Below are 14,782 nucleotides of genomic sequence, written 5' to 3' on the forward strand. Positions count from 1 at the left end.
TTCTGAAACAGAGTTTTTCTCTCGGATCTAGTGCAGTGATTGGATAACATTGAAGTTTTCTTTTTGTTTTTTCTGAAGTGCCTCTAGTGTCAATACAAAATCATAACACAGTGCAGTGATCTCAGTTACATTGGTGCTTGTGGAGTTTCTGGAGTTGAAAAATGAGCTGATCTCAAATGAGCCGAGTGGGTGCAGTGTAGTGAAGTGCAGTGCAGTGCAGTGCAGTGAAGGTGCGGTGTTCAGTGATGTGCAGTGTGGTGCCGTGTTTCCTGGGAAATTTCTCCCACAGCATCAAAAAACACATTGAGATTCGTGGTTCATCTGGAGAATTTCTTGATCATGGTGTCCCTTCCACAACCACACTTCATCGTCAAATTTCTGTTTCTCAGAAGACCTAAGAAGTACGAGGAGCTTTCATATCATAGTTACCTTCCCTTGCCTCTTTTTCCCAACCAAAGAGCTTAGGAAACACTAGGCGATCTTTCCCCCCAGTTGTCATATGTTTTGGTGGGGCATATATTTTAAATAGAATGCTTAAACCTCATGATCAACTTGGCATGAATGCAGAACTGTCAAGTGGTGCTGTCCTTTTAATAATGACTATACCCAACTTTTAATTTTCTAGCATTTTATTCATCTTATCATAGTTTTTAATTAGTAGCCCCACTGACACATGTGATGGCTCTCCTGCCTAAGTTTCCAATAATACCTCTGAGTTGGTACCGGTATGTGTTCCCTTCTTCAGTATATTCTTTCATCCATTTTCTCACCAATTAAAGCCAGTATTAAAGGAATCAGATCAATTTGGCATTGTAAATTTCTGAGCTAACAATTTGACAGCCCTTGTGTGTGCCTGTGTGTACTGTGATTTCTTTTCCTGTGTCTTATAACTCTTCCCTTGACTTTCACATGACTTTTGACCGTAATTTCATTTCCAAACTTTTCATCATGTTTTTACATCTTTCACCCATTTGTGTCGTTAGCTACATTCTTCACTCGGGAAAAAACTTTTCTTTTTGTTGTTTTCTTTTTCTTTTTTTAGTTTATTTGTTATTACTGACTTTTGACTGATATTTATTTTCAAACACAAGTAGTGTTATCTTATTTAGTCCATGTACCTTCAATGTATTTGTAAAATCTTTGTTAAGCTTCTATTTTTCTAGAAACTTACAGCAATTTAATACTTAAAAATCAATTTTATATTAAGTCATTTATGTTCAGTGATGCCTGGTTTGACACTATTGCAGTTAAATGAGTGGTGCAAGTTGCCAAGATAGGGCACAATGCAGACATTGATTAAATCACTGCTTTTTGGAGATTTTAACCTGAAAGAATTGCTAGAATCTCCAAGGAGTTTGAGTCTGACAAGACAAGACTAAGAATTCTTGAAAATTAAACTTGCCTGAACTTGAAAAAGATCTTTAACCCGCCCTTTCCCTTGTTAGATTCCATTTTACATCTTCAACCCACATTCTTTTAAACACTTTTCAATATATGTCCTCAAATTCTATCTCACAATCCAGCTTCAATCTACATCTCTGGACCCATTCCATGCCAATTTCTTCATCCCCACAAAGTAAATGAAGTTACTCAGCTGCTGTCTTCCAAGAAATAAGAGAAACGTTGCTCCATTTGCCCACTCTTTTCTGGGAATTCACAGTTTATTTGTATAAAACACACAATGGGCATTGCTTGGGTCAGTTTAATTGTGTCGGCCATGAATAGCACCAGACAACTATTCTGGTCTCAAATGTGGAGACACTGGTGAACACGAACTATTACATTCTTCATCCATTAAGGGGGAAGGTCCATTGTGCAGGAATTACCGAAAGAAATACAGGCAGGGGGAGGCCTTGGTCATTTTCGCAGTTACTTTATAATATATTATATGACTATTTCGGGAGTCCCTTTCAAACATTAACCCATAATAAATCATTGACTCATAAGTAAAGTACGATCAAAATGAAACTTTCCGCAAAAAAATATTCAGATTTTAAAGAGAGACTGCTGGAATTTATGAACTCAACTCATTAGATTATGACAAATTCCTTATTATCAATTCTTCAATCAGCTACAATACATCAACCATTTTCTGCAAGCCAGAGAGAGCTGTCCAATTGGTCCCCTAAACGGGAGTTTCTCCTATACACACGAACCAGGAACATGTCTAAAAACAGGTCTTCCTCCAGCCTCTCTCAAGAAGTAGCTGGCATAAACAATCTCTCAGCAGCAAGCTGGTGTCCAGATGGCAACAGTATCAAGGTAAGTTGGTAAAGAATAAGAAATTGGAAATAACAAAATATCAGGCAAGAGCTATAAGTCCTGAAAGGAACCACATTGGCTTCAATAACTGGAGAAATTCCGTGGGATTACATTAAATGAGCATCCAAAAACTGGATCACAAACACATCATTCTAACGAAGGAATGCATACAGTCTGCCATATCCTTATGCATCCTGATATATTTTGTTAGTTCCGTTTCTTCCATATTGATTGAAAAGTTAAGTAGCAGGATTTTAGGTACTTAACTGGCAAAAAGTTACTCAATTGAAATCCATTCCTGCTGATTTTAATATGCTTGATCTTGGGGTAGTTTTATGTAGGGGTAGATCATTCCAACCATCAAAATTGAAAGATAATGCATGAAGCTATTGTAATGCTTACAAAAAAAAGGAAATAGAGGCATGCTTAGCTCTGCAAACTGCTTTGGTGATAGTGTCATGTCTGTTCAAGTGAAATAAATAAAGATTCTACATCAAAAATTAAACTCCTTTTATTTGAACATCTGAATCATCTAACAGACACTTCACAAGATTTACAAGCTCAAACAAATTACAGACTTATTTGGAATATTATTATTTTAACAAAGAAAAATGAAAATCCAGAATCTCACTTAGTTAAAACTTAGGCATTGGGAGAAGCCACCAGAAAGACGCTTCTTCACTTTTTGAATAACATAGGGAACCGCCCCTGGCTCACGTGGTGGTGAGAAGTAGAGTGAGGAAGGCAAGTTGATGGCACCCAACACCAGACAATTGACAGATGCCAGCACATCGCTTGGTACTGGAGTCAAAAGATACATCAGACGAGTATCCATATCAATTCCTCGGACTATTCCTATGTTCGGAAACATCACAGTTTAAATTAAAAAGGTTCATTTGAAAAATGAAAAAAATCTATCATTATCCGACCTACCAAAACCTAAGCAGTCAGCTGTTGTGAGTTTGGAGATTATGGAAGGAAAACCAGATTCAGGCAGTTGTACAACATCCTGCTCCGCAGGATTAACACAGCAAAGTGCTACCAAATTTGCATTAAATGCTGACAAAGCCACTGCGGGAGGAACTGCCTCATGGCAAATATTGAGATACAGCTTATCTAAAGGACAGCTGAAATGAAACACAATATTTAAAAGAAGTGAACAGGGCATTTAAACCAACCAAGCACAGAGAAGTAAGAGAAAAATTACCAATAAGGTGCCACATCCAGAATGGAGAAATTGGGGGCAGATACCATAGCTGAAAGGTATGAAAGTATCACAGCCTCACGTCGTCGTCGAGGATCAAAACCTCTGTCAAAAAAACCTTCGAGGTGAGACAACAGAAAACAGATCATAGTCAGAGTCATCTTCCATAGTACTTACTTGACATTGTGAATACCCTCGCCAAAATCGGTTGCTGAACTGATGACATGTGTTTCAAATTTCAAGGTGCCTCTACTGAATAAACGATGGCGCTGAGAATGCACGGTGCTGTCCAAATTGATGGTGAAGGGAGAGCTCAAGCAACTCTTTTTAACATACTCCACAGACATTACTTCAGGATAGTTAAAATCATCAAATTTGCCCATTATTTGAACAACCCTAGATGGGTGCAAAGCAGACAGAAGCTGCACCATAATTGTATTTCCGATTCCTACAAACAGATAAAATCCATAAAATTATCACAGGTATTAATCTTGAGAGGTGTCCAATATTAAATGAAACAAACCTTTGGTGAAACCCATTGTATTGACAACACATGGCATCTTCTTCAGTTCTTCATCAGATTGCCAATAGCTTATGATATTCAAACAAGCATCCATGTAACGAGAAACAGCATTGGTTACATTTATTTCACCAATATAGATACACCTGGAAATTATGAGTAGTAGAAAGTGAATTAAAGACCTAATCATGATGCTTCAGCAGAGTTTTAAGTTGAATTATACAAAAGCTGTTTACTTGAGCGGATTCTGGAGATGAGTGAAGTTAGGACCAAGGACAGGATTCTTAACAGCAACTAATGAAACACAACCAGGAACAGTAAACTCTGCCTGGCCTGGATCAAAGTCTATGACTAAAACTTTATCACTTCCATTAGATAATAAACGGTTAATTAAGTATCGAAGAAAGGTAGATTTTCCTACACCTTTACCACCACAAAGCACTGTACAACCTGTAAATTAACAAACAAAGAACAAAATAATAAAGGTGTGGCAAGCAGAATTTCAAATGCCGGGTCTCTAAGGATTTAAAAGTTAACCAACCTGGATTTTCTACAATATCTCGACCAATATCATCCCATAATTCCCCTTTTTTAATTATGTTATAATCCTGGGGTGGGTCACACACACACTGAAGCTTTCGACTAGCCAGGCTGAACAATTTATCTTCACATTCCATGTCTTCAATACGAGGGAACAGATTGAAATCTACAAACTGGGAAACAAAGAATGGAAGGATGTTTTCTGACTCTTCCATGAGAAGAAAGGCATCATCTGGTTTTCCTGAAAATAAAAAGAGGCATAAACCTCACTCAAGAAACACTTGCAATCACCATCCATATGAAAACAGCACATTACAGATAAATTAATAAATGAATAATTCTACCTTCTTTAAGAAGCGTGTCAACTGTATGAATAACATCATGATCCATTCTATTATCAGAATGGTCTTCTATTGTTGGGATAGTTTGCAGTGCCAACAAACCACTTCCATGAGGGGAAAAGACTGTCTGATATCCACTTGAGGGAGTAAGCAAGTAACCCAAAACTTCAACAGCGCCTTTAAGAACCTTGACTTGGACCTGTAAACAGAGATTTGTAAAAGAAAACAAATTAATTGAGGAATAGTATTTTGAACCATCACATAACAAAAACTAAATAAAAGAAGTACTTACCTGACCACAAAACGTGAACACTGATGGGTGTTTCAGGTGAAGAATTACTTGGCCATCAATAAAATGAAATTCAGCCGATGAATTATCATTGAGTTGTTGACGTGGTACCCGTTCTTCTACATCTTCAGATTCATCGGGAGAAACCATTTCATCTACTTGTGGCTCGTTATCATCACTACTTTCATTGATCATGGAGAATTCAACCTGTTCTTCTACATCTTCAGATTCATCAGGAGAAACCAGTACTTCTACAACTGGCTCGTTATCATCACTACTTTTGTTGATCACAGGGACTTTATTTTCAGAGACAGTTGTCACACTAAATCCTGACTTTGCTTTTCTATTTTTGCTATTTTTATAAAATTGAGTAGTCTTAAGCTCACTTTTGCTATAAGAATCATCAGCAGTGACAACAAAACTTGGTATTTTGACTCTAGCAGAAGTTTTCCTAATTGACATTGGAGCAGACAATTTCTTGATATTGACTGAACTACTAGAAATTTTTAAAGACTTCTTAGGTTTTTCCTTTCTAGAGGGAAGGGCTGGTTTCTTGGTCTTCTGAAAGATAAAATCTCGGTCTAAGTTGCTAGTCTTAGATGAAGACTTCTTCAGATCCTTTCTGGTCTCATTTGGAACGGGTAGCCTCTCTTCACCTTGGGCAACAAAATCTGTAAGATCTTGGTGCAAGACAGGGGGCTTGGTGGTTGAAAATGGACCAGCGAGATATGGAGAGTTTGAAACCTCGCTTACTGAGCCTGATTTCTTTCGGTTGACATACACTTTTCTTACAGCAGAGGGCTTAATGTATGGGGAATAATCTATGTCAGCATCAGCTATTGACATCCCAACTACATCATGCGGAGATCCTTGTGCAGGGCTTGCATTAAACAAGGTGGGTGATTCAAATACACCAGGTGACTCCTCGTTATTTGGCAAGATAGAGGGCTTGTTTGATTTTTTGGCAGGTCTCGGGTTTTTGAGGGCGAGTCCTTGCCCTTGCGGAGGGCTTGCGGTAAACAAGGAGGCTGTAACATGTACATGAGGCGACTTCTCGGTTTTGGGTGAGATAGAGGACTTCTTAGACTTTTTGACAGGTCGCTGGCCATTGTGAACAAGTCCATTTAGACTTCCATTTACATCACTTGGAAATTCACTTTTTGCCATGACATTCTGCACTGGCTTGGCCCGCCGTTTCTTCGCGCGCCCCGCAGAGGGTTTGGCGACCAAAGTCACCATTGAATCATGAGGAAGCCCGTTCGAATCGGACACCAATGCCTTGACAGTTGGGTTGACTTGGCCACCTTTCTTTCCGTCTCGCCGCCTTTCTTTCATCCTCTTGATGGCATGTTTGGCATGAGCTAGACGTAAGGTTTCCTTCTTCGTGTTGATGGGAGCCATCCTCGAATAACAAACTCAGATACCACGGCTTCATGCGGCCCACGAGTGGATTCTCTTCACCTCCTGTTGCGGCGACGGCAACACCACGTTGTGAGAGGTTACTCGACTCTGTTTCGGCGCTTGGCGGCGCGGCGGCGCTTGGCGCTTGTTGATTCCCTTCGCAAACGCAATGCGAATGTCAATGTAATTGTCACTATTCACACCTTGTTCTCGCTTATCGGCAGGAAAGGGGTCGCCGGTTTCGTTCGAAACTGAAAACGAAAACAAACAAGTTCTCAAATCAAAAACTTTTGGTGCATCCACCTATTTTCGCTTACTGCCTGATGAAATGATCTTGTAATTTTCCTGAATATTTTACGGTTGATATGGCGTCGTGCGACTGGGGTGCTTGGGAATGTCACCCTGATTTAGAACAGGAATGGAAACTGTTTGTTCAGGAGTGTCAAAAATCAGCTAAAAGTGACCTTACTTCTGATCTCTGGATGAACTTTTGGCGCTCAGAGGTATGAAATAACGTTATTGAACTTTCGTAGTCCGTTAGTACGTTGCTGTCTGATATTAATCTATTTCTGTAGCAGTCGCCACCTAGTAATGACTTGCCACATCCAGATTGTCTTGAAATTTTGGACCCGGTTCATAGAGCGGAAGCCAATACATTGCCTAAAGACTCACCGACAGTACACGTAGAGGAAGAAATCAACTCTAAAGGTGCACTTACTTTAAGGTTCATCCAAATTGATACCTTTGTTTGTCATTCCTTGTAACAATTTGCCATGCTTTTACATATTGTATTGCAGCTGCAGATGTGGCATTGACGGATTCTCAACTTCAGCAAATTAACTCTGTTGCTCTTGAGCTAGCAGACATTCTTGATATGCAGTGTGACAGTATTCCCGACGACCTCAAAGACTGTTTATGCTCCTTACCAGCTAATGGAATGACTGCACTCCTTATGGAATTAGAATCTCAATTAACGAACCAAAAGGCTTACAACTTTTGTTCACTGCTTTGTGAAGAAACTGCAGAAGGACCCTGTATTAATGTAGCATTGGTTTTTGAAATTCTTTTCCTTCCAATGGTTTGTGTTTGCAATACGAAGAAAGACACTATTTTGTAATTAACTTATGATGTTTTGAACAATCTTTTAACCGTGTTGCAGCTTACTGGTAATAGCCTCGAGAACCTTTCAGAGGAAGTGAAAGCTGGCTTGATAAAGATGAGTGATCATTTCCCATCAGAATGTGTGTCTCACTTACTAATGCCTCTCCTTGCCCACGAAGTGACTAGTCCTTCCCTTCTGGAATTACTCTCTGCTTTAATTCAACCACTCTCCGAAACAGACTGCTATTCGTTAATGAGGTGTGTAAATCCTTCCTTTTGGTTGTTTCCCTCAACTTTCATGTTTGAAATGTACGTTCTGAATTGGCTTTGTCATGTGTGTGGCAGGTATTTTGTGCAACAGTGTAGTGCCCCTATAGAAGAGTGGAGAATTTCTGTATTAAATTGTATTCTATCCAAAGCACGGCCAAGCTCATTGGAGGGCAAAGCTGAGTCATCTCTCCTAATTGGCTTGCTTCCTATTCTCACAGCATCATCAAGAGCTCTGTCAACAAGTGAGTTGTTTGCCAGTCTTTTGCTAAAAGTGATTCCAGCCCTCAAATGTTGTAGCTCAACTAGAGTACATGGGGAGCTAGCAACTATTGTTCAAGAAAATAAGTCTTTCAATAAGAAGGCTTTAAGTGATGCTCTCAAGTCTCTAGGTTCTTAGTGAATTAAAAACATGCTTCTATAAAACCATTTGCTTTATTGCACTTCTCAGTATAAATGAAAAAAAAAAGGAAAGAAATACAAGTTATTCTAGAACTTCACAAAAACATGCAGAGCTATCTTTATTACAAACTAACAAACATATGTGAGAGTGTCAAATTGATAGAACCCATGTGACCAATAACTATCTGGAATACTAAGATAGCATATCTAGTGCTGAGCTGGTCTCAAAAGAGAATCCAATATTTTGAATAATTTAGATAGAGAAAATGGGATACTTGAGCAAAATAGTTTAACAAATCCATCACACTCGTTGAACATTTGGCACTCTTCTATCAAAAAGGAATAGAAACAAGAAGGTGCAGATAGTCAATCTGCGTTAGTTATTAATTTTTGTATCACAGACCATTCATATTTGCCAACTAAACATCAAAACATGTCAATCATAAGGGCATTCTCAAGGGCAAAATGCAAAATGAGATCTTTAACAAATACTAACAATATACCATGCACACTATGGTATTAATCAACTGAAGGACACAGTTCAGCATTTAAAAAATAAATGTAGTTCATAAAAAATATGCACAGACCTTTGAATGAGCAATCATGGCAACATCAGTTAATAATTAAGAAAAAAAAACCATCAAAATACAACATTACTTTGACAACTGTGTATATGGCAGCAGTAATGGCATACAAATGAGATGCGTACCTTTTACAAGATAAAAATAAATTATAAAATACAGAGCTACTTACAAAAATATAATTTGTGCTTTCAAAGATAAGCAGTCACAGTAAATTTGAATGACAACACAACTTATTCTGGTAACATGGCAGAAGATAAATGACAAATGCAAGTCTTTACTCCATGTCCATGAAATGAAGTGGGGTCAACGATCTTTTTAATAAAAAATATCAAAACATTTAAAACATCAATATACTTGGTCTAAAAATAAGTTAACTTCAACAATGAAAACACAAGTAAATTGAAAAATACTCATTTACAGCAACAATGATCTAGATGTGTACAGTTAATGTGTTCACTGAATAATAAATACCAATTCAAATTTGCAACATACCAAAGTTTAAAAATGCTTTTCAGTATGTACAGTTATCATCCTTATTCTAAATGATTGATAATAAAATATACATTTACAAATATAGAGGGCACCAAAAATAAGATGGAACCAAATAGATTTCTCAAGCCATTGTCATTTAAGTTTTACCTATAAGCATAGATATGATGGCTTCACTTAAAAACAGAACCTTCAATGGGCAAAGTGAACTCTTGAGTAATTTAGATAAAGGGCTTTGGTAACATATGAGCAAGAGCAGAACCTGCTTATAATTTTCTGGAAGCCTTGTCTTAACAATGATAGACATCTCTAAGTTTTTGAAAGTATTTATCATGCACTACAGCCAGAGAATCTTATATAAATTTACATTTAGCTATATTAGTCATGCTGAGGCATTACTGTCAAGAACTAACTTTTTGTTGTGAGGCACAAACTTTGGTTGAGCTAGAACTTGTTGCAGTAATGTATCACTTTTGAGGGACAATGTCTTCCCTGTACTTGGCCAGACAGTATTTTTAAGATCAGCTTCTTTCAAGGGACTCACTGTAGAAGGAGACTCACTTTTAATCTGAATAGCATCATTACTGTAATTTTGATTTCTCAAACCAATAAATTTTCTTTTGTTTACAAAATCACTTCTTTTCGCAACAAAGCTTCTATCAATGTTATTACTACTCTGTTCCAATTTATTCTGAACATTATGGACTCTTTCAACATTAACTCTTTCCCATTTAGGCTCGAACTTTTCTCTTAAAATGGAAAACTTTCTACGAGGCCTCTTTCCATGTTTTCTTTGGCTGCCTTGTGTTTCAGTATTGAATCTTAAAGGTGAACACTTTGGTTCAGTGTTCCCTTCACTCTCTGGCTGAGGTTTCAGCTCAGATAAGAAAAGAACCTCTTCTGGTGTTAGATGCGACCATGATCTAGGAGCCTGCAGTAGAGATGGTAAACTGTTTGAGAAACGTTGCGAACCTCTGTGCGTTCCTTTGGGACTTTCCTGACATGGTGCAGTTGTCGTCATAGTTGCGTCCAGTTGCAATGATCTGTAACTGCCAACTTCAAAGTCCGATTCAGAAACAGTCGCAGTATCATCCAAGGGATTGCAGGTACCCATTCTGATTTCATCTATTGTAGCAACCAAAGAGCTAGCCCAACCTGGTGCAGTCGAACCAATGTCTGCAGCAGTCACTGTGCCCGCACTTACATTCGACTCTTCTAACTCCTCCAAAATAGTATCCAATGATGCTGGTAATGGATACAAGACTCCATGCTGGTCTACAACATATGGCTGGGCTACAAACACATTGTCTTGAGAATTGACTACAACATTTGAGCCAACCTCCCTCTGCTCAATCTCAGCAAGGTCATAAGCTAAGGTATCTAAATAATCATCCATTCTATTATATGACGGTCGTGGTCTGCGACAGGGCAAAGGTGGAGCACTTGTATCACAATTCTCCCAATGTTGACGAACAGGTGGAGGAGATTCACTTGTCGTAGATTTCTCTGAGGAAGCAGTAGTTGTAGTGCACATGCTGACAAGGGTATCTCTTCGCCGGTCTCTCACAACACTATCATCATGCAGCCATGTTTCTATATCAGAGTAGCCACCCCATGACCTCAGCCCCCATGCTTCCCTTGCTATATTAACCGCACAAATATTTTCATAATCATGAGCAGACAAAACTTCACTTGGAGTCCCATCACTTGATATACCAGATTGTTTGGAATCAATGTAGTCTGATTCACGTTTTTCTTCTTTTCCTGGGAAGTTGGTTAATCTTCTTTCCATTTCTTTCTTGACCAACTCAATGGAACCAAGCTGTTTCACTTCAGCATTGGCAACCAGTTTATGACACAATCGAGCAAAACTATCATCAATTTTCTCATGCTTTGGAGGCGTGCTATCTGGTTGTGTCGACTGAGTATCTTTTTCGTCTTGTTCTAATTTATCCAGACCAAGCTCTACTGAAGAACAAATTCCACGTCTCTTATTCAAACCAGTGGTACTGATAATTTCTGCTTTCGAGGAAATAATTTCAATTATTTCACTTTGCTGTGTATCTTCCATCATGCTTGTACAGTTCCATGATAATTTAGAATCATCAATGTCAACTACAGTTGCCTGGAGACTGGTTTCTTCAGCATGAGCAGACCTTACTGACTGAGGAGCAGACTGATTGGAAAGGCCCACTGCTGAGGAATGTGACGCATTGCTCGAATGAACTGACTGATTTGAATTGGAAGACCAGCCTTCATGGTTGGTGGTGGGAGACTGCGGAGGTTGTGAGTTTAGAGTTGATCGAGATGTTAAATTTGATCCAATGGATTGGCCAATACTCAACTGGGACAAACCACCATTGGGGCCTGATAGAACAGTGAAGGTTGATTGTTTAGACTGCTCTGCTTGAATAGTTGATGGTATTTGGATACTGTCGGTGGAGACTGGACGACGCGTTGATGCTCGTGAAGAGAGTAACATTCTCCTATCAGTGCATCCATCATCTGGCTGAGGTGATCCCCCCAGAGCAGGAGCTTCATCTGACCGGCTGTAACATAATTAACACCTCAATGTAGATTCACGAATTTAACAACAGTGAAAATATGAATGACATAAAGAAAGAGTACCTTGAAAGGGATCCATCCCTATCAACACTCCACAAATGCTTGAGAGATCGAAGAGAATTTGATTTTTCAACGTCACTAGGCATATGTGAAGTTTGGGAGTATACCACAGGGACCTGTAAATTTGTTGATCTCTCGACGATTGCTTGCGACTGGATGGTAACAACCGTCTGCACCTCGCTCCCTTCAACATTGAGCTTGGGCTGTGCATGAGAACCAGAAGGTACAACTGCAGGCCCAAATAAAGTGATAGGGCCTGATGGATGGAAAAATCGATAGTATGTAAGCATTGCGCTCAAGCCTGAAAGTAAAAGTTAAATCAATTTAACAATTCTATTATTTTTAGAAATCAAGCAGTATAATATGAGAAGATGGTATCCTTACCGATCATGGTCCCACCAACAACTGTTCCTGCAGCCACAGTAGCAAGGACTGGGTGTGTATGTTGAGCCAGAGCCAAGAACAGGTAGAGGCAGGCAAGATTTTGTGTGACAGTAACAACATAGAAGGCTAACATCCGACCCCTTGCCCGTCCCTCTCGGAGATTAAAGAAGCAGAAACAGTATACTACACCAACAACACCATTGTATGCACACTCCTCCCAGGGTGTTGAGCACAAGTCAGTTTTCTGGAGCACCACCCAGACAGTCATTCCAAGCCAGTGAAGACCTGAAGAGTGAATCACAACACAGAGTTAATTTGGAAGTGGTCCAAGCTCAAGTAAAAGAGGATTACCAAACAATTACCTAGCAATAAAAACAGCCAAGCTTGGCAGCATATTGCAAAAAGAACCAGGGCAGTGATGCGGGCAGCAAGGAGTCCAGTTCGCCATACTGCTTGCAAAGCAAGTCCAGGTATAGAAGCCTTTTGCTTGTCTGGACGTGCTTGTCGCATTGCATGTGTATAGGCTGCCATTGCCCATGCAAGTGATATCAATGATGCACCGGCAGACAGACCTGAAAATTACAAGATGCAAATTACCCTGTGATCATTTAGAGTACACCAATATTAAATTAAGAAAAATCCTGATATGAACAAGCAAAAATGTGTTACCTGTCCATGGCCCCCAATCACGAATTTGTACCATGATATACACTTGCAAGACAAGTTGAGGGGCAGATTTCATGAAAGACTCAAATAGTTGCAGCATACTAATATCGCTCTGTTGGTGAAATAGTGATTGGAAATCAGCCACATCTCCACTTCGTCTAGCTTCTAATCCTGTTTGGAGCGCATCTACATGCCTGTGAAAGGAAAATAATTTTTTATTTAAAGTTACTTTGAGAAAACTTAAAGTAGAAGTCCAAGTCATACCTAAAAAGTATGCCAAGAAGGCAACAATGGCTCAGCCATTTGGGAATTGATGCGGCATCATCAAGAACATGCCAGCGTATACTGAATGCCTGTATTATCGAGGCAGGTATAACAGCTAAAGCAATTGTACTAAATGCCCAGAAACTGTGACCCGCAAGGTAATAAGTAATAACAAGAATGGTGTCTGCAACAAAAGAAACAGGACAATATTTAAGGTAAGTTTGGAAAGATAGCTTAAAAACTTAATTGGTAAAGTGGGCAAAAGTCAACAAAAAAATAAAACCCTGAGAACAAAGAAAGCATTATTAAAACAAAAAATGTCATGGAGAAGGTTGAGAATAGGAGAAGAGCTAACCTTATAGCTAGTAAACAAAGAAACAGAATCACATTTGGTGAATTAAACATCCCTTTAAAATACAAATCTCTTATGAAAGGTAGTACCGTAACTCTGAAATAAATTTCTTCAAGAAATTTAGCTCCTATCCAGAGGAATAAAGACCATAGGGTAAAACCACTATCAACAAGTGGTTATTATGACTCTTGTGTTTACATTTCTGATCAATAGTGTCTCTTGTTTAAAAACAACTGTTTTTCTCCCTTTGATGGAATCCTTTATAGTACCAGAGACAGTTTTTCAATTGAAAATGACGACAAAACCTGTAGGAAAACGAGTTTTTCCTGTGGGTTGTCATCGGTTCACCTGTCCTTGAGACGCGAAGGGCGAGGGCAAGGGCCTACCTGTAACAAGGTGCGCGATAATGGTGGTCATGGAGAACACGATGAGTCCAGCGTCGAGATTGGAGAAAGAAAGCCTTTCCCTCTTGATTCCATTTTTGGAATGGGAGGCGTTCGTGAAGTAAACTGAGCTGGTGTTGGACTTCATCACCGCCATGTTATGATGATGATGAGCCTCCTCCTGGAGATGTGCTGCTTGCTGGAGCTGGAGCTGGAGGAGCTGGGAGCTGGAGGCTTGAGAGGACTGCCCATCGCCAGGGGCGCCGACGGGCCGATGCGTCAGATGCGGGAACTACAGCGGCCAGCCTCCAGCCCAGGGGCTCGCTGGCCCTCGCCCTCGCCGGCGCGCCGCTGGAGGCTGGAGGAGGAGAAGAGGGAGGACGACAACCTGCTGCCGGAGGTGCCAGACGCGGACACCACGCAAATGACCAAATCATCCTCATGAAAGCCGTGTCCTTGTAGACACTGTCACCGGTGGACCGGTCAAGGCAGGCTCGGCTTGTGTCGAACGGTGGTTCGAAACCCGCCGCCGAAATTGTGTTGGTGATGCGACGCGTGTGGTCGTGTCGAATGGGTTGCCTATCCGCACGGCGCCGGTGCCCACGTCGGACTCTAGGCGCGGGCGTTCTCCCATCGCCGGCATTGCCATACGACCGTTTCTAGTGCAGCCTATCCTTTACTTTACGCCGGTCATAAAATGACTGGCTC

At 40.0% G+C, this 14,782-nt stretch overlaps 3 protein-coding genes across 5 annotated transcripts; 1 reads left to right on the forward strand and 2 right to left on the reverse strand.

The window, feature by feature from the left end:
* Positions 1–2,755: 2,755 nt before the first annotated feature.
* Positions 2,756–6,681, reverse strand: LOC117643079 (polynucleotide 5'-hydroxyl-kinase NOL9). The gene is made up of 9 exons (XM_034381734.1): positions 5,160–6,681; positions 4,871–5,066; positions 4,528–4,767; positions 4,223–4,436; positions 3,990–4,132; positions 3,644–3,914; positions 3,470–3,571; positions 3,196–3,389; positions 2,756–3,117 (listed from the first exon to the last, which is right to left on the reverse strand). The coding sequence occupies exons 1-9, from the start codon at positions 6,555–6,557 to the stop codon at positions 2,894–2,896; spliced, it is 2,982 nt and encodes a 993-aa protein (XP_034237625.1). The 5' UTR covers positions 6,558–6,681; the 3' UTR covers positions 2,756–2,893.
* An 88-nt stretch (positions 6,682–6,769) lies between these two features.
* LOC117643081 lies at positions 6,770–8,354 on the forward strand. 2 transcript variants are annotated; one of them, XM_034381737.1, is made up of 5 exons: positions 6,770–7,060; positions 7,133–7,265; positions 7,355–7,635; positions 7,717–7,916; positions 8,004–8,354. In XM_034381737.1, exons 1-5 carry the CDS (start codon positions 6,923–6,925, stop codon positions 8,323–8,325), a joined length of 1,074 nt encoding a protein of 357 aa, XP_034237628.1. In that variant the 5' UTR covers positions 6,770–6,922; the 3' UTR covers positions 8,326–8,354. The 2 variants fall into 2 exon arrangements, with proteins under 2 accessions (XP_034237628.1, XP_034237629.1); XM_034381738.1 differs by having other exon boundaries at positions 7,136–7,265.
* A 67-nt stretch (positions 8,355–8,421) lies between these two features.
* On the reverse strand, positions 8,422–14,388 carry LOC117643077. 2 transcript variants are annotated; one of them, XM_034381732.1, is made up of 7 exons: positions 14,078–14,388; positions 13,340–13,523; positions 13,079–13,269; positions 12,772–12,981; positions 12,410–12,694; positions 12,029–12,326; positions 8,422–11,949 (listed from the first exon to the last, which is right to left on the reverse strand). In XM_034381732.1, exons 1-7 carry the CDS (start codon positions 14,229–14,231, stop codon positions 9,783–9,785), a joined length of 3,489 nt encoding a protein of 1,162 aa, XP_034237623.1. In that variant the 5' UTR covers positions 14,232–14,388; the 3' UTR covers positions 8,422–9,782. The 2 variants fall into 2 exon arrangements, with proteins under 2 accessions (XP_034237623.1, XP_034237624.1); XM_034381733.1 differs by lacking the exon at positions 14,078–14,388 and adding an exon at positions 13,695–13,942.
* Between the last annotated feature and the right edge of the window lie 394 nt (positions 14,389–14,782).

This window comes from Thrips palmi, unplaced genomic scaffold (assembly GCF_012932325.1).
Source record: "Thrips palmi isolate BJ-2018 unplaced genomic scaffold, TpBJ-2018v1 HiC_scaffold_16, whole genome shotgun sequence".
NCBI lineage: Eukaryota > Metazoa > Arthropoda > Insecta > Thysanoptera > Thripidae > Thrips > Thrips palmi.